At 35.0% G+C, this 20,047-nt stretch overlaps 1 protein-coding gene across 1 annotated transcript in view; it reads left to right on the top strand.

Annotated features, from left to right (window-relative positions):
• UBR1 (ubiquitin protein ligase E3 component n-recognin 1) overlaps positions 1–20,047 on the top strand; it is a 133,136-nt gene that overhangs the window by 61,055 nt on the left and 52,034 nt on the right. Inside the window, exons 13-25 of the mRNA XM_049613461.1 lie at positions 1,408–1,507; positions 2,129–2,257; positions 5,672–5,852; positions 8,208–8,269; positions 8,550–8,660; positions 9,371–9,436; positions 9,703–9,804; positions 11,278–11,341; positions 13,479–13,603; positions 16,130–16,182; positions 17,963–18,065; positions 18,941–18,989; positions 19,393–19,547. Coding sequence (XP_049469418.1) covers positions 1,408–1,507; positions 2,129–2,257; positions 5,672–5,852; positions 8,208–8,269; positions 8,550–8,660; positions 9,371–9,436; positions 9,703–9,804; positions 11,278–11,341; positions 13,479–13,603; positions 16,130–16,182; positions 17,963–18,065; positions 18,941–18,989; positions 19,393–19,547 — 1,300 coding nt within the window. The remainder of the gene's footprint in view (positions 1–1,407; positions 1,508–2,128; positions 2,258–5,671; positions 5,853–8,207; positions 8,270–8,549; positions 8,661–9,370; positions 9,437–9,702; positions 9,805–11,277; positions 11,342–13,478; positions 13,604–16,129; positions 16,183–17,962; positions 18,066–18,940; positions 18,990–19,392; positions 19,548–20,047) is intronic.

Raw genomic sequence — 20,047 nt, 5'->3', positions numbered from 1 at the left:
AGGGAGAGAGAGAATCCCAAGCAGGTTCTGCGCTGTCAGTGCAGAGCCCTATGCAGGGCTTGATCTCAGGAATTGTGAGATTATGACTTAAACTGAGATCAAGAGTCAGGGGCTTAACCAACTGAGCCACCCAGGCAAGTAATTTTGTCTACTTTTAGTGACCATTTAGTGCATTGAGAGGTGGAAACATACTTCCAAACAACCTAGAAATAGTCTGCTTAAAAATACACTTGACAGATTTCTAGAATTATGCATTGGATCCTTGATATTATTAAGGAAGAAGTTTCCAGATTTTTTCAGATTCCTCAGTTTTTAAATATGATTATACATCTTTCTCTAAAGTTCAGCAAATTGTTATGTCATCACAACCTCAGTACAGAGATGGTAGATGAATTCAGTAGTGAATCATCACTTACCAGTGTGCTTCACAAATTATGCATAAATTACATGTATGCAAAACAAACAAGCAAAAAATACACAAAAATTCCAAATGGCAGTACTTAAAATTATCAGTGTTAAATCAGAGTATTCATTATTCCTTCTTTGTACAGGTGAAGTCTCTATACTGCTGCTCTCATTACTGTGAAATATTCTTGTAGCTGACTTATGTTTTTTATCCAGGGAAGTTGTGCATAATCACTTCATTGTTTTATCACATTTTATTTTGTTTTATCGATTTCTGACTCTAGTTATTCTCTACAATAAATAATTGAGAGTTAACACACCTCTAGATACTTAGCCGTATGTTAAAACTTTAGGGTCACTGGTTTGAAAGTTTACTTTAAAGTTTTCCAGTCTTCTGATGCTTATTACAACTTCTTAACATCCTTACTTAAGTCAAGAAATCTATAATGACAAGGAGAAGGGGAAAATAACACATTCTGAGCTCCTGGAAAATCTGTACTGTGGCTGTCCAGATGTGACAGGCTAGGTTGCTTCTAAGTTCACTTAAGTAGACTAACTTCTGAGAAGTCAGGCTTAGCTTTGACATATGCCTCTCTAGAGCCTTCACATTTTGCTGTATAATTCTAGCTCTGCCCAGAGCTTCTTGTTACTTTAAGAAATCAGAATCCAGGGGCGCCTGGGTGGCGTAGTCGGTTAAGCGTCCGACTTCAGCCAGGTCACGATCTCGCGGTCCGTGAGTTCGAGCCCCGCATCAGGCTCTGGGCTGATGGCTCGGAGCCTGGAGCCTGTTTCCGATTCTGTGTCTCCCTCTCTCTCTGCCCCTCCCCCGTTCATGCTCTGTCTCTCTCTGTCCCAAAAATAAATAAATAAATAAAAAGTTTAAAAAAAAAAAGAAATCAGAATCCATAGTTTTGATGAATCAACATTGTCTTTAGCTCTGAAAATCTTAAAATTATCACAAAATGGGGAAGTGAAATATTTCTTTGTTTTTTGAAATGATAGGTATATCCTGATCAGCAAACCTACAGTATGGACAGAAAGATTAAGAATGCAGTTCCTTGAAGGTTTTCGGTCTTTTTTGAAGATTCTTACCTGTATGCAGGTATGATATTTCTATTCATCAGTAAGATAAATATTAAAAATTTAGCCCCAGTTTTTGTTTCTTTTAAGCAAATTGTGGTTGTTATGTAAGGAAGACTATATCTAGCAAAGTAGAAATAAAATTTAAACACTGCTTTACTGATCCCGCTTTAATAGATATTTAATAGGTATAATTCTATATACTTCAGTTAACTACTGCTATTGCCAGTAATGTTTATTGATTGTGATATGGTAGTAAGCACTTTACATGCATTATCTCTCCTGAGCATCATAGCAATCTTATGAGGTAGCTACTGTTATTATCTTCATTTTACATATAAGGGAATTGAAGTCTAGAAATAATTTGACCAGGGTCACGCAGCTAGAAAGTGACAGAGCTGGGATTTGAACCCATGCATTATGACCTTGTATAATAGCCATGTTAAAAAGCTATGCATATATGATTATAAATTCTGACAATTTCATATTTTGACAGTAGAAGAGCGAAGAAAAAGGGCCTATGTGTGTAATATGCATATATATATATATATATATATATATATATATATGTAGAGAGAGAGAGAGAGAGAGTTTGTGCGTGTGTGTGTGTGTGTGTGTGTGTGTAATCACTCTTTTCTTATAGGGAATGGAAGAAATCAGAAGACAGGTTGGGCAACACATAGAAGTGGATCCTGACTGGGAGGCTGCCATTGCTATACAGATGCAATTGAAGAATATTTTACTCATGTTCCAAGAGTGGTGTGCTTGTGATGTAAGTAAAATTTGTTAGTAAGATCAGTGCTTTTTTTTTTTTTTTAGAAAGAGAGAGCGTGTGAGCTGGGGAAAAGGGGAGAGAGAGGGAAAATCTTGGAGCCCAACATGGGGCTTGATCCCATGACCCTGGGATCATGACCTGAGTCAAAATCAAGACTTGGACTCTCAGTTGACTAAGCCATCCACGTGCCCCAGGATCAGTGGGTTTTAGGTGCTCTAATGATTTTCAGTAATAAGGTTTTATATAGCGACTTCCTTGCTATAAGATTTTATTATTTAAATAGTTGTGTATTTGAACTTGTCTTCCTGAATTTAGGAAGAAAATCCAGTTTTTTATGTTTGATTTAAAAATGTGATCCATGGTAGTTTGATTTATCTCTGGGAATAGTGGGGTTTGAAAAATACAACAGAGGTGCCTGGGTGGCTCATTTGGTTGAGCATCCCACTTTGACTCAGGTCATGATCTCATAGTTCGTAAGTTCAAGCCCCGCGTTGGGCTCACTGCTGTCAACGCAGAGCCTGCCTTGGATCCTGTGTCTATTCCCCTCTATCTGCCTCTCCCCAACCGGTACTCTCTCTCTCAAAAATAAATAAAATGTTTCAAAACAATACAACAAAATACATTTATTTATTTGTGTATTCATTTATTTCCTTGGACATGAATACTAATAATATGAAAATTAGGACTACATGGACTTTAAAATGCTTTGGTAGTAGAGAATAGTGGATATTTATGCAATCATGAGCTCTGTTATACATGTTAAACCATTAAGAATATTAATTTCCAAACACAGAGCTAATGTATCTCCTTACACAATAATTTGAGACCATAATCCTCTTCAAACACACAGTCCTACCCCAGATTCCCTTTTTGGGAAGGATGACCTCATTTATTTCTGTTTTGAGAAAATCACCATTATCTGAGTCAAATTCTTTCATTTTCCCTGGTTTCTCTGTGCTGCTGACATGACATAATCTATTCACTACGTTTCTCTATGTCTTCACAATTGGTCTCTTTCTTTGCATTCCTTTCTTTCTAAAACTAAGGTCTCTACCTAGGCTCTTGGTCCTGAGCTACATTACTTCATCCTGGAGTTGGCTTCCTCACTTGTCTCCTCTGGTATTTCCCATTCTTTGATTCACTTGCCTACACACACAGGACGCACCTGTCCTTAACATCAACAAGAGTAAAAGCCCCTTACTTGTCTCTGCTACCTCTGTGAACTGTGAGCTCTCTTATTTCCTCCTCTCTTCTGCTTCCCCACCAGCAGTTGGTCACAGGTTCAGAGTGGCAGTCATACAGACATGATAGAATTTAATCTAGCACTGTAGCTTTGTGGAACAATAAGGACAGGAAATATTGTCCAGCAACTAGCCAGAGCACATATTTTTTGGCAACCATCACCTTTATGGAAGGCATGCATAGTTGTTGGAGATGAGGTCAGAGTATGTGTTGTTCATCTTGACATTTGCCAAACCCTCTGCAGCCATCTATATTTGCTGTCATCTCTCTAGCTTCTGAAACTTCTTTAGGGTCTGGCTTCTGCCCTTACAAATTGATTGGAACTGCTTTTTGAAAAAAATTCAGAGGATCTTTATAGTAACCAAATTCAGAGGGTCTTCTCTAAGTCCCCATTTTCCTGCAAATGTCTGTAGCATTGTTTTCTCTTGAATACCTAATCTTTTTGAAACTTTCTTTCCCTTTGATTTTTACAAGTCTACATTATTATAATACTTCTGTTACTGATTCAACATTTCAATCATTGATTACCTTTTTTTTTTCCCAATTCCTTCTGACTACTAAATGATACATTCTGAATATTCTCTTTCTTACAGGTCTTTCATTTCTACCACCTCATTTAAAACTGTGGAGCTATAGTATTCTATTTGTGTGCTAGACATTCCTGCTTAGATCTTACACTTACATTTCAAATTCAGAATATATTAAATTGGTTTGTCATCATTTCTTTCTACTTCAACTTAACATTTTCCCTTCTTGACTTCCAGTTTTCAATTAATGACACTGATTCAGATGAGATTGGGTGCGTTCAGAGTCGTATGGCTGTGATTCATGCCATATCAAGACAATGACACTATGATTCATACATTCATCCACACAGAAAATCTCAGAGCCACTGCATTCTCTGTGTTAGATGTTAGCAGAGTTTTCAGGGGGAGAAAGTTCTATGTTCACATAAGATTGAGAAATGTTAGGTTGAACAAAATCAAGTATGATTTTTCTTTCTAATGCCACTGAACTTTTCCAACCCTTTATGGTTAAAAAAATTTTTTTTTAATGTTTTTATTTATTTTTGAGAGAGGAGAGAGACAGAGTGCCAGCAGGGGAGGAGTAGAGACAAGGGGAGACACAGAATCCGAAGCAGGCTCCAGGCTCTGAGCTGTCAGCACAGAGCCCGACATGGGGCTTGGACTTGTGAACTGCGAGATCATGACCTGAACTGAAGTCGGATGCCTAACTGACTGAGCCACCCAGGCGCCCCTCAAGCCCTTTAAATTATTCAGTGTGCTAATTTCTAAGTGGAATATTCCCAAAATTTATTGGACCATAGCATTTGTTTCTCAGGATAAAATCAGTGTGAAAAACACTGTCTTGAAAAGTGAGTTTGACTCCTCTCTCCCTGATGTGAGTTTTCCTTAGCCTAAGTTTATTTTACAATTCTAACTTATTTCCTGTGAGTTCATTTTCTTTTTCCCTGACTGCCCCCATCCTAGTTAAGACCCTTATCACCTTAGACTTAGACTTCATAGTAATCTTCCTGTTGGTTCCCTTGTTTCCTAACATCACTCTCTCCAATCTGTCATCTTCATTGACACCCATTAATTCTTCTTGAAGCAGCATGTTGACATTGTTACACTTGAGACACCATCAGTATATTCCCATACTGATGGCAAGGCATATTTCCAGCTGCACTGCTCATTAATTTCATCCATAAAGCCTTTCATTTATCTAGTGTTTATTCCTTTACACTGCCTGCACAAGAGTTGTACTTCCCCTTTTTTCTCTGTTTACTCTTATATCTCTGCTTATTATACCACTGTCACCTCATTTTTCCCCATAAATTCTGCATATTCTTTTAGACCCCACTCAAAACTGCTTTCACAAATAATGTCTTCCCATTTGTTTGTAATTCTTTTTCCTCCCTCTTAGAGTAATTCGTTTGTACAATTTACATAGTACTTAAAATGTTTTACTTTGATTGTGTGTGTGTGTGTGTGTGTGTGTGTGTGTGTGTGTCTGTCTGTCTTATGTTTCCAACTAGTTTGCAGATCCTGTGGAAGTAACTGTGCTATACATGGAACAATTTTGTGCTTATATTTACTAAATATTTATTGAATGGTGTGGTAAAGTAGATAACTTGTTAATCTGTGTACATTTTTAATTTCCTTTTAGGAAGAACTCTTACTGGTGGCTTATAAAGAGTGTCACAAAGCTGTGATGCGGTGCAGTACAAGTTTTATATCTAGTAGCAAGACAGTAGTACAATTGTGGGGTCATACTCTGGAAACTAAGTCATACAAGGTATCTGAAGATCTTGTAAGCATACATCTGCCACTCTCCAGGACTCTTGCTGGTGAGTGTTTGTTTTTTGCATCTTTCTATTAGCTTTGTTTTTTAGATATTCAGAGTAGTAGAACTATTTCTGTTTTTGTTCTGTACTCATTATATACAAACATATTCATATCACACTGCAGTTAAGAACTGTCACTGTCCTTCAAAGAGTTGTCACCAGAACATTGATCTCGGGATGCTTGTTTACCTGGGCCTTTTGTTATTTGGGTCAGCTAATGAATCCTTTTAATATACACTGAAGGATTAACTTGGTAACTCATTTCCCACCCCAATTTAAATATGGTAAAATCTTGTTGCTGGTTTTTGTGGGGTTTTTTTCACTGAAGTATAGTTAACACACATTGTTACTGGTTTTTAACCCTCTTCTCTATGAGATTACACCAGTGTGTTATCTTTGTTGTTATTCCTTTCACCACTAAAAGAAAGAAATAAGATTCTCTTTAATCATTCTTTGATTTGCATTTCCATGTAAATTGGTCCTGTCAGGTTTTTTTTTTAATAACTTTATGTAAGTGTATATATGTATTTATTTATTTTTGAAGAATGCTGATAGCAGCTTTCTATTTAGTTAGTTAGTTAGAAAGTAAGGAAGCTCCATGCTTCCTTGAACTCACAACCCTGAGATCAAGAGTTGCATGCTCTACTGACTGAGCTAGCCAGATGCCTCTACGTTTATATTTTTAATTGTGGTAAATATACATATAACAAAATTTATCATTTGAACCATTTTAAAATGTATAGTTCACTGGCATTAAGTACATTCATATTGCTCTGCAGTCATCAACCACCATCCATCTCCAGAATATGTTTCATCTTCCCAAACTGAAATTCTGTACCTGTTCAGCATAACTCCTCAATCCCCCACTCCCTGCGGTCTATGGAAGTCACCATTCTACTTTCCACTTGTATGTTTGACCCCTATAAGTACCTCACTTAACTGAAATCATATACATATCCTTTATAACTGGCTTGTTTCACTTAGTGCAATATCCTTAGTTTACCCATATTGTAGCATGTGTCAGAATTTCCCTCCTAGTTAAGACTGAATAATATTCCATAGTTTGTATATACCACCTTTTGCTTATCCATTTGCCTACGAATGGATGCTTGGGTTCCTTCTACCTTTTGGCTGTTGTGAATAATGTTGCTGTGAGTATGAGTGTACAGGTATCTGTTTGAGTCCTTGTTTTTAGTTCTTTGATGTATGTACCATAAGTGTAATTGCTGGTTCATAAAGTAATTCTACTTTTTAATTTTTTGAGGAACCACCAAACTCTTTTTCATAGCAACTGCACTGTTTTACATTCCCACCAGCAGCGTACAAGGGTTCCATTTTTTCCTGCATCCTCACCAACACATCTTCTTTCCTGTATGTTTTTTTTAATAGCCATCCTAATGAGTGAAGTGGTAGTTCATTGTTTTTGTTGTTGTTGTTGTTTTAAGTTCATTTATTTATTTTGAGAGAGACAGCATAATCCTGGGAGGGACGGACAATGAGAGAGAGAATGCCAAGCAGGCTCCACACTGTTAGCACAGAACCTGATGTGGGGCTTGAACCCATGAACCATGAGATCACGACCTGAGCCAAAGCTAAGAGTCGGGTGCTTAACCACCTGAGCCACCCAGGCACCCCAGTTCATTGTGGTTTTGATTTGCATTTCTCCAATGATTAGTGATTATTGAGCATCTTTTCCTGTGCTTGCCGGTCATGTTTATATCTTCTTTGGAGAAATGTCTGTTCAAGTCCTTTGTGTATTTTTTAATCAGATATTTTGTTGTTGAGTTGTTGGAGCTTTCTGTATGTTCTGGATATTAGCTATGTATCAAACATATGATCTACAAATATTTTCTCCCATTCTTTGGAGTGCCTTTTCACTCTGTTGATAGTATCCTTTGAAATTATTGCCAAATCCAATGTCATGAAGTCTATTCCCTGTTTTCTTCTAAGAGTTTTACAGTTTTAGCTCCTATGTTTAGGTTTTTGATTCATTTTTAGTTTTTGCACATGGTATAATTGATGTGATTTTACGTCACTTCTATTTTTACAAAAAGAAATACTTAAATTAGTTTTCATTTCTTTTGATTAGTTAAGAGCAGAATAAGGATGTCTTGAGAGGCAGCACAGTATTTTTATATAACGTGTAAACACACCTTGCACTATGTAGGATCTTAAATACATTAATAATACTATGTTTTAAAATTAGAAGTCAAAAGTTTGCATTTCTAAACTCAGTAAATATATATTTAAACCTCATAAGTTTCTGAACTTGAGTTAATGAGGGATACATTAACTGGGTTTATTGCTTTTTCATCTCTCTCTCTCTCTCTCTCTCTCTCTCTTTTTTTTAACCTTTAGGTCTTCATGTGCGTTTAAGCAGGCTGGGTGCCGTTTCAAGACTACATGAATTTGTGCCTTTTGTAAGTGACTCTATTAAGGGCTGATTTACTTATACCCTATTTCTAAACACCTCTTGGTTGATGAGAGGGAAGAAAAATTTTGAAACCTACCTGGATAATTCCCATTTAGTAATTTTAGGTTTCTATATAAGTACATTGAAATCTAAATCACCAAAACTTGGAGTTAACTCATTCAAGCCCATCCGTTTTACAGATGAGAAAACTGAAGAATGTCTAGTGCCATGACTTTGAGACACATCCAAGCCCTCTGAAAAATAATGAAATTGTTCCTCTCTTTCAGGAGGACTTTCAAGTAGAGGTACTAGTGGAATATCCTTTGCGTTGTCTGGTGTTGGTTGCCCAGGTTGTTGCTGAAATGTGGCGAAGAAATGGACTCTCTCTCATTAGCCAGGTATGGCAAGGCCTATTCACATTCATGTGAATGTGAGTGTGTTAATTTTCTGATTGTTTTTTCTCTTATATAATTTAACCTTGTGTCTCTGGATTTTGCTATTTGCTTTCTGTTTTCTTATATGAACTCAGAAATGAAAGTTCTAGTAACCATGTAGATATGTCTCCTAGTGAGTAGATAGATTAGGTGATAGCCAGTAGAAATGTGCCCATTAACATTATGAGGATTTCCTTACCTGGAGACCTATAGTCTTCCCATCACCTTTCTTAATAGAAGGCCACTTTAACAATTTTTCCCTCTGTTCTAGAGCAAATAAAGAGAAGTGCTTTTCCTAAAAGATGGGGAAACTGGACTTGTAAAGATACCACTTGGGAGAAAAATCGTGTTATGATTGATTGTAGAAATTAGTTTACTTTTATAGAAGTGGGGATTTTTAAATCAGAGGAAATAAATTCTTTTGTTGCACATGCTGAGAGAGTAATAATAAGAGCATTTTAAACTTGGAAGTATTTTCATGCCATATTTCCTTACTTTAAAATCTCACGAATCCCTTAGTGATTCATAGATTTACAGCTTTTTTTTTTTTTTTTTTTTTTGCCACTAAGGAGTTCTTGGAGTTTCTGGTTTAGAGAAAGTTTTAGGAATAGTGTTTGTTAAGAATTCTGTTTGAAATAAAACAATTCATGCCACTTGTATCTTTTATTTTACAGGTGTTTTACTACCAAGATGTTAAGTGCAGAGAAGAAATGTATGATAAAGATATCATTATGCTTCAGGTACCTATTGAAATTACTTTGGATACTTATGTCTTAACCTTCTTCGATTCCTTGTAGAGGGAGAGAAAAGATACAGTAATTATTTTTAACTTTATTTACTTAAATTTTTCTCACTGTTAAAACTTAATAGGGTATCATAAAAAATGGAAGGGATTACTACATTATCTTTTGCAGACTTACTTTATACTCTTTCTGACAGTCCTACTGGAGACAAATGTTTGTTCATTTAATACACATGGAACTGTCATGCTGCGTTTCTTCCACAGATTGGTGCATCTTTAATGGATCCCAACAGGTTCTTGTTACTGGTACTTCAGAGGTATGAACTTGCTGATGCTTTTAACAAGACTATATCCACAAAAGACCAGGTAAGCAACAGAAACTGACATGTGTATCAATTCCAAAGGAAGTATTTTTGTTAACAATTTTAATCATATTTAGGATTTTTATTTCTTTATGTGTATTTCCAAAAATCACACATATACACATAACATGCACGTATACCTACATATGCACATATGTACTGTTTTTACTCTACAAAAAGTTAGAATGTTTAGATTAATAAAAGGAGAAGAAAAATCACATGAAAGACTGCCTCCTAGAAATGATCACCTTCTAAGTTTTGGTGTCTTGTTTGTTTTTGAAACAAAAATTGGATCATTTTGTATGTGCTATTTGGTTATTTGCTTTCTGTGCTTAATGAGATGTTGTGATAGGTTTAAATAAATATACCACCACTTTTTTTTATATCATAATTTTTAAAGGCTATATAGTATTGCGCTGTACAATTGCATTATACTTTGATCCCCGAATTGCTGAAGAGGTTTTCTAGTTTTTTGGTCTTATAAACATCTCTGTACCTCAGGGTTTAAACACTTGCCTAATTATTTTGTTAAGATAAATTTTTAGAAGAGGATTACCTGGAGAAAACAGTATGCTTTTTCTTAAGACTCTTAATACATATTGTCACATTGCTCTCAGAAGAGGTACTCAGATTTACACTCTTTAGCAGTGTGTACCTCTGTAGTGGCACTAGTATCTTTACTCTTTGTTGATGTGGTAGGTGAAAGGTGGTCTTTTATTTGTAGGTGTAGTTCTTTAATGAGCATTGAGGTTGACCATGTTTTCATGATTATTGGCCTTTTTTCCCCCTTTCTGATAGTAAATTATCTTTCCAACCCTTTCCCCTTTTTCAGTTTCTGTTAAAGTTCCTTATTTAATAAGGATATTTTTCACTTGTATTTGTTACATTTTTCATAGCTTATAATTTGTTGTACTGTGTAGTTTTGTTACATCTTCATTGCTTTCATATTTGATACAAACTTATAAAGTAGTCCTTACGTACTTTAAATTTATGAATCATGTTATTTTATTCTTTCAAATTAGAAGTTACTTGCAAAGGACCAAAGAATAGGATACAAAATACAAAGCTAATTTTTAGTCATGTTTTATACTTGGTGAAAAATGAGTATCTCATTTTGCTATACATTGCTTAAGTAAGAGGGGTGTTAAGGAAGAGTATTCTCACGAACTGGTATCTGTTATTTGAAGCCACTGTCCCACCAACCCAGGTAAGAAGGAAGTCATAAGAATTAGTTTGTTGACTTAAGGCTATATGGTAATGATAATGAAAATAATATTTGTATTGAGTTCTTATTATATGCCAGGTATTGTGAACCTTATGGAATCTGATGTCAGTAAAGGGAATTATTCACCTAATTTTCTGCTGCAGTCTGAAGGAAAATACTGGACTGCATGAACCATGAGTCTGATCCAGAAATGTATGTTTTGTAAAGGCTTTGGTTCTTTTGTAACTAATTTATTCTTTTTTGATTCAATAGGATTTGATTAAACAATATAATACATTAATAGAAGAAATGCTTCAAGTCCTCATCTATATTGTGGGTAAGATTAAAACATTAATCTTATGAGTTGTTTTCAGAGAGAGCATTAATAAAAACTATAATTTATCATCTTACCCTTCTCGCAAATACAGCATAGAATATTAGAGATTAATGTGACTAATATGATTGATGTGTTTAGAAACCTAGCTTTTAAAAAGCACAGTTCTGTTACATCTTTGTTTTTCAATACCTGATTTATAATTATTTGGTCTTGTTTTACTGGAATACGATTATCCTAGTTAGAAATGTAGATGAAAAATACCTATACATTGAGTGCTAAAAATTTTATTTATATGTGAAATTTCAAAGTAATATAGGTCTTAGTAAAAAAAAATTTTTTTTCATTGTGTCATTCTTTTTACTTTGGGTAAATATTGGCCATACTTTTTTGGTTGGTTTTTTTTTTTTTTTAATGTTCTGTATTATAGACTTTGTTGATTTTACAAGCTAAGTAAAATTTCTTGACTTCTCATTCTGGATATTGTTTCTTACTTTATGGCAGCAAACATGCTTTTTATTGTTAGTTCTTAGTGAGGATTCTACCCCTGGCTAAATCTGAAAACATGGGTTCATTTTACTTGTTTTCAGAGAGTTAGTTACTGACTGGCTGCTTGTCTCAGCAGAAAGTGTGGTGAACTTCATTGCCATTGCAAAGTGAGTTGTAAATGTGTAAAAGATTTTTAAATTGATGATATACTTTATTAAATTATAAAAACTTGAGAATTTTTATGTTTGTTCTTGGAATAGTGTGTGAAGAATTTCTAGTACTATATTTTTGCTGTTTTATATTTTTACTGTTTTATTATTGCTATTACTGTGTTTATCTAAATTTATTGGGTTTTTCCTCCTATGTGATTTGATTTTTTGTTAATACCTGCTATATTCCTGAGTACAGTAACTTCATTACTTTCATTATCATTAATATATATTAATGAGATATATATTATCATTTATATATATTATCATTTAATATGTATAATCATTAATATAATATATATTATATTATTATTTATATATACTACCATTATATATAATATATATTATCATTAATATATATGTGTTAATATATAGCGTTAACTATGTAATACTATATATTAACTATATAATAGTCTATAATACATATTGTATTATTGATTTTTAGGAATTATCTATAATATATTAACTATCAGAAGCATGCCATTTACATTTTTGGGGTCTTAGATTCATGATTTGTAAAATTTGAAGATAATCTATGTGATCTCTGAGCTTTCTTATAGCACTAAATTTCTAGAGAATACTGTTTTAGGGGGAAAAAATTGAAAGTTATAAAGTGCTTTACAAATGTTAAGAGGGATGATCTATTTGAAATGAATTCATTTCACAAAAGTCATTCTTTGGCTAATTTATAGACTTTATCAAATCTCTTAGGCAGAAGTTTCCTGCCTGTGTAATAACTTTGTTATAGATATCATAAGAGTTTGTATATTACAAATCAGTGGTGACATAAGGCCAGATACCATAGGCCTTCTTAAGACAATGGGAATTAGATGCTTTCAACACCAGTTCCCATAGTTAATTTAGCTATTTTCTCTCTCTGTTTGGCAGTTTATTGAGATGAAAAATGGAAACATGGTCATGTGGGCATTTTAGCAACACCAGTCATTCCTGATACATATTACTGTTTTGTCATTTAATCCATAACAACATATTTAAGTATCTTGTTTGTGGGTTTTCACCTTATTCTGTCTTAAATAACAAGTATAAACAAAATCAAGGAAGATCTTGAAAGAAAAGCTATTGTTCACTGATGGCCAGTAGTCTTTCAATGCCATCAGCCTTTTTTCTAGTATTAGAAACACATGCTAATTTAATTGAGGGGCCTTGTTTATAATGTGTGAGTATGTGTACATATACTTCTGTGTGTGTGTGTGTGTGTGTATAGGTTAAGAGAAGGCCTGTGTTCTTTGGATCTCTTCATTTTTCTTCCTCTGTCTTTTAGCAAATAGACTTTTGTTCAGATTTAGGAATATGTCCAAATAATTTCTGGTCCCTCTCTCATAGACTTAATGCAGTATTCTGTGTATTAAGTGTTCCTGGTAGAAGAGATTTAAGTAGAAAACAATTGATTGTTTTACTTTTCTTTTCATTGTTTGTATTAGGTGAGCGTTATGTACCTGGCGTGGGAAATGTAACCAAAGAAGAGGTCACAATGAGAGAAATTATTCACTTGCTTTGTATTGAACCCATGCCACATAGCGCCATTGCCAAAAATTTACCTGAGAATGTAAGTCCAGCATTGTTGTTGTTGTTGTTTTTCTTTTTTTGGAATTGGAAACAAAACTACTTTGAAGTTTTAGGAAAATTTATTTAATGAATTTTGCAGATCTACAACTATTCATTCTTTAGTGGTATAAACTTTAATAATTCTGGACTTCTGGGCATTAGGAAACATTTTCGAAATATTATGGCTATTTGGAAAACATCTTAGAGCAAGAAACTTCTTGGCTTTTGCTTACCTCAAAATAAAAATTCTCCAGAGAAAAGGGGCCTCCTTGAAATACTGAGACTATTTGAGTTATATTAGTCTGGATCTTCTGAGAAGCAGATGTCTAAGACAAAACATTTAAGAATTTATTAGGAACAGTACGTATGAGAGAAAATGGTGAGGAAGCTTGGAAAAGCTTGGGAGCCATCAGACTGTGAGGCAAAATTGATTCCAGGTGAAAGTAAGAAGAAAGGAAGGTTAGATAGAAGCATTCTAGACTGCTGGGTAATCCCATCCAGGCTTGATGTCTTCCCCTCTATCCCACAGTGAGCCTGCATTAGTATCTCTGTTGCCTCTGACTGGAGGTCTGCAGAGTGCAGTCTCATGGCCACAGGTGATATTTAAATTTTTGTATTTGCTGACAATTGAAGTAATAGTCCTAAAGATTATGGGTCTCGGGGCGCCTGGGTGGCTCAGTCGGTTGGGCGTCCGGTTTCGGCTCAGGTCATGATCTCACGGTCCATGAGTTCAAGCCCCGCATCGGGTTCTGTGCTGACAGCTCAGAGCCTGGAGCCTGTTTCAGATTCTGTGTCTCCCTCTCTCTGACCCTCCCCTGTTCATGCTCTGTCTCTCTCTGTCTCAAAAGTAAATGTTAAAAAAATGATAATAAAAAAATAAAAAAGATTATGGGTCTCATATTTTTTCTTCTGGGATTTAATTATGAATTAGAACAATGATTCTTAAAAGAGAATTGGACTTATCTATCAAGGTTTTCCAGAGAAATAGAATAGAGGTAAATTTTGACTGTTGGTCATTTTTCCTAAAAAAATATTTGTATCTTTTTCCAGTTTTATTGTTTGTTTTTAAATTTTTTTAATGTTTATTTTTGAGAGAGTACAAGCAAGGGAGGGGCAGAGAGAGAGAGGGAGACACAGAATCTGAAGCAGGTTCGAAGCTCTGAGCTGTCGAGCCTGATGCGGGGCTCGAACTCACAAACTGCGAGATCATGACCTGAGCTAAAGTGGATGTTTAACTGACTGAGCCACTTAGGTACCCCTTTTTCCAGTTTTATTGTTAATTGATTCTCAGACTCATTTGGCATATCACCTTCATAATTTCTACATATCCATCTACCCATTTTATAATTATTAATACATTTTAAGATTAATTTACATTTTTCTTGGCATCTTTCTAAGCAATACTATCAGTGAAATAGGTTTAGTTTCTGGATTTTTTTTCTAATATGTATTAAAATAAGTGAGTAACTATTCACAATTTTAAAAATATGTAACTGTATAACATAAAATAATTTCATACACCACTAGTGATATACATATCATACTTTGCAAGAAGAATGCTTTAAGGCATACCCTAACTTCATTGCTTATCCCAAGTGCATTATTTTATTTTATTTTATTTATTTTGAGAGAGAGAAAGAGGGAGCACAAGCAGGAGGAAGGGCAGAGAGAGAAAGAGAATCCCAAGCAGGCTCTGCAGTGTCAGCACAGAGCCAGACGCGGGGCCTGAACTCACAAATTGGATCATGACCTGAGCCAGAATCAAGAGTCAGACGCTTAAGTGACGGAGCCACCTAGTCCCCCTACTATGTGCGTTATTTTAAAAGGAGGTTAAATGCCTCAATTTTTGCAAAATTATTATGTGCTTACTTTAGTATCTCAACTATGTTCTTATCCTGATTTTAAATGACTTCATTAAAAAAAAAAAAATTCCTCGATCAAGGAAAAGTCCTGGCCAATCAGAAAATTATTATAATGCAGAAGCCAGACTACATTTGGACATCTACATGTGTTTGGCTGTAGATTCCATTTATTTTATAACCTTGGTTTTAGGTATTGGTACAGCATGGGCATGTCCTTAAATGATGTGGGTGATGAACATAATAAATAAGGAAAACTCTTTTTCTTTTTTTTTTTAAGTAATGTCCACACCTAGCCTGGGGCTCGAATTCACAACCCCTAGATCAAGAGTCACATGCTTCACTGACTGAGCCAGCCAGGCACCCTGAGCTCTTTTTCTTTGAACTGTTGGGTGTGTGTTTGTGTGTTTATATACATAAATGTATATGAGGGCAAATTTAGATAAAATTTCTTCCTTAAGTAGTTTATTTATAGATCTTATTTCTGTTAAGAAATTGGTTCCTCAAAACAATTGGTTTCAGATCCAATTTTTTTATACTGGAAGTTGATCTTTTTTTATTGTTTATAAAGTACTTCAGGAATGCTGTTGAAATGTATTGCAGTTCACAGTAAGAGAAGGAAAAGTCATTGCATGAAGGTAAAAATGACAAAAATATTGTTTCAACAGGAAAATAATGAAACTGGATTAGAGAATGTCATAAACAAAGTGGCCACATTTAAGTAAGTACTTAATATTTATGCTTATTTTGGGAAGTAGACCAATCTTTGGTATTGTACATTGGATATTTGTAGAAGCTCTGAAGTCCTTGCCTGAACTCCTAAGAGCAAGAATGGAGTACAGATGAAAAAGGGTGAAAATGAAGGGCACACAGTTAAGCACTGAGTAATGTGTTTGTTGAAAAAAATGAATATTTTTGCATATGTGGATGTTAAGAAACTTAGTAGAAGACCATGGGGGAAGGGAGGCAAACAATAAGAGACTCTTAAATACAGAGAACAAACTGAAGGTGGGTTGGGGTGGGGGAGAGGGGAAATGGGTGATGGGCATTGAGCAGGGCACTTGTTAGGATGAGTACTGGGTGTTGTCTGTAAGCGATGAACCATGGGAATCTATCCCAAAAACCAAGAGCCCACTTCACACACTGTTTGTTAGCCAGTTTGACAATAAATTATATTAAAATTAATTAATTTTAAAAAATGAGTATTTTTGGAAAGTATATGAGAAATACTGATTCATGATATTAAGTGACTTAAATAGTAAGTACACTTGGCCCTTCAACATGTTCAAATAGCATGAGTCCACTTACACGTGAAGTTTGTACAGTATAGTACTGTTAATGTAGTTTCTCATTTATGATTTTCTTAACATTTTCTTTTTGCTAGCTTACTTTTTGTGAGAATATAGTGTATGATACATTTAACATACAAAACATGTATTGACTATTTATGCTATTAGTAAGGTTCCTAACCAGTAGTGGGCTATTAATAGTTAAGTTTTTGATTGATGAAAGAAATAGAAGATGAACAAATAAATATTCCATGCTCATGGATTAAAAGAGTTAATATTATTAAAATCTCCATATTATCCAAAGCAATCTATAGATTCAATGCAATCCCTGTCAAAATACCAACAGCATTTTCCACAAAACTAGAACAAATAATACTAAAAGTTGTATGGAACCGCAAAAGACCCCAAATACCCAGAGCAATCTTGAGAAAGAAAAAAAAGCTGAAGGTGTCCTAATTCCTGATTTCAAGATATACTACAAAGCTATAGTAATCAAAACAGTATGGTCAGAATGACCAACATAAAAAATAGATGAAACAGCAAGTGTTGGTGAGGTTATGGAGAAAAAGGAACCCTCTTGCACTGTTGGTAGCAATGCAAACTGGTACAGCCACTGTGTAAACAGTATGGAGGTTCCTCAAAAGGTTAAAAGTAGAACTACCCTACAATCAGTAATTGCACACTGGGTATTTACCAAAAAGTACAAAAACACTAATTCAAATGGATACGTGCACCCCTATGTTTCTTGCAGCATTATTTACAGTAGACAAATTATGGAAGCAGTCCAAGTGTCCATAGACAGATGAATGGATGAAGAAGACATGGTATATATTATACACTGGAACATGATTCAGTCCTAAGAAAGAATGAAATCTTGACATTTGCAACAGTATAGATGGAGCTAGAGAGTATAAGGCTAAGCGAAATAAGTCAGAGATCAGGTCTGTAAAATATCAAATAAACTTGCTCAAATTTGTTTAAATTTCTTAATTATGAAACACAACTGAGCTGTTATGAGGACTTTGAGCTTGCCATATAGGTTTTTAGTTTTACTATTGGAATGAAATTTCTCATTTCAGTTTAAGCAAGCTGATTGAGATACGATTATTTCTTCTAGAGTTTGAGTTTTAATTACTGTTTAGGTTCTTATTTTGTCAGTATTGTATACTGTAGAAACCCTGCAGTTCATCTCTGTATTTTCTGTCCGTTTAGGAAACCAGGTGTATCAGGCCATGGAGTTTATGAACTGAGAGATGAATCATTGAAAGACTTCAATATGTACTTTTATCATTATTCCAAAACGCAACATAGCAAGGTAGGAAAGGATATCCTCTTCAGTAAATAAGCCTAAAATGCTTTATGCTTTCTAACTCTGCAGGAAATTTTGTGTTTTTTTTTTTCTATAGTTTTATATTGGTTCTCATTAATAGAGGCCATTATCTCACCCAAGAAATTAAAATTGAATCAGTAATGTTACCTAGAATACAGGCAGTATTTAAATTTTTCTGATTTACCAAAAATATCCTTTATCCCGGTCTCATGGGGAGGAGGATTCAGTCAAGGATCATGCACTTTATTTGGTGTCATGTTTCTGTAATCTCCTTTAATTTAGGATGATGTTTTTGCCTTTTTTGTCTCTCATAATATTGCCATTTTATAATATGCCATTGCCACGTAGAGTATAGGCTAGTGGTCTTTTAGAATATCCTACATTCTGAATGTATCTGATTGTATTCTCATGATTAGATTCAAATTAAATGTTTTGGGGTAAAATATTATATAGATAATACGTTGTATCAAATCAGGCACATGATGTGTATTTGTCCCATTAAGGGTGATGTTAAGTTTGATCACTTACGGTGATGTCTGGACTCGTCCTTACAAAATGAATAATTTCCAGGCCACAGTACAATGCCCTGAATATAATAGGCACGAGATGAATATTGTTGACTGAAAGAATGGGAACTAAAATCTTGAGGAGGGATGTTACTCATCTGTTTTGCAGTGGCTTTTCCTAGGACAGTCATTTTATTTCTGGCACCAGGTAACATTTTTAATACATCAGTATATAAGATATTTTGGTAGGCTCCTGGATCTTTCCTGCCTGCTTCAAAGTATTCCATTTGTTTCATGCTTGCCAAGCAGTATATTTAAAGATAGACTTTTTTTTTTTTATATATATACACATAGGCAGAGCATATGCAGAAGAAAAGGAGAAAACAAGAAAACAAAGATGAAGGTAAAAAGTGAGATTCTGATTTGACTCATTTTGACTATTTTCTGTGGTTTTGTATCAGCCTAGTATATAGTGTTTTTCACTTTTGTTTTTGTTGTTTTTAAGAGTGGGCAACTAATGAAAGTGCATAGACCCCTTTATTTCTTGTCCTCATATTAAGATATGGCTTACATCAGTGGTGATACAATTTTTAAATTTATAGCAAATGGAGTTTACTTTGGGTGACTGATATAGTGACTTATATTTCCCTTGACATTGATGCATTCAGTGCTTTAAAAGTAACAAAAATCATGTGTTGTTTTGCATGTAATCCATGATTTTGATATACGCAATTTAGCGTGTAGGATAACCCAAATAAAAATGTACTTGTTTGTCTCTTCTGCCATCCATCTCCCACTCACTTTAGCATTACCACCACCACCACCTCCTGAATTCTGCCCTGCTTTCAGCAAAGTGGTTAACCTTCTCAATTGTGATATCATGATGTACATTCTCAGGACCATATTTGAGCGGGCAATTGACACAGATTCTAACTTGTGGACTGAAGGGATGCTTCAGATGGTATGTGTATCTGAAATATTTTCTCTACTTCGAATATTGTCTTTACTTCATAGAGTCATGCTTGAGGATCCAGGGAGAATATTTTTGGTCTTTTTAACTTTAGTTCTAGGGGTCATTAAAAAGAGTTTAGATGTGGCACAGACTTTCTTAGTGACACACATTGTCATGTTTCTTAGTATCCTTACTCTTGGGGACCATTTATATTACAAAAAAAGTGGGGGGCATCTGGGTGGCTCAGTTGGTTAAGCATCCTACTTCCACTCAGGTCATGACCTTACAGTACGTGAGTTCAAGCCCCTCGTTGGGCTCCATGCTGACATTGTGGAGCCTGCTTGGGATTCTCTCTCCCTCCCTCCCTCTCTCTGCCTCACTCTCTCTCTCCCTCTCTCTCTCCCTCTCTCTCTCTCCCCGTTTCTCCCTCTCTCTCCCTCTCTTTCTCCCTCTCCCTGCCTCTTTCTCCCTCTCTCTCCCTCTTTCTTTCTCCCTCTCTTTCCCTCTCT

This window comes from Panthera uncia, assembly GCF_023721935.1.
Source record: "Panthera uncia isolate 11264 chromosome B3 unlocalized genomic scaffold, Puncia_PCG_1.0 HiC_scaffold_1, whole genome shotgun sequence".
NCBI classification, from domain to species: domain Eukaryota; kingdom Metazoa; phylum Chordata; class Mammalia; order Carnivora; family Felidae; genus Panthera; species Panthera uncia.
Note: the sequence above shows the minus strand (reverse complement) of the source record. Positions and strands in the feature narration are given on the sequence as shown.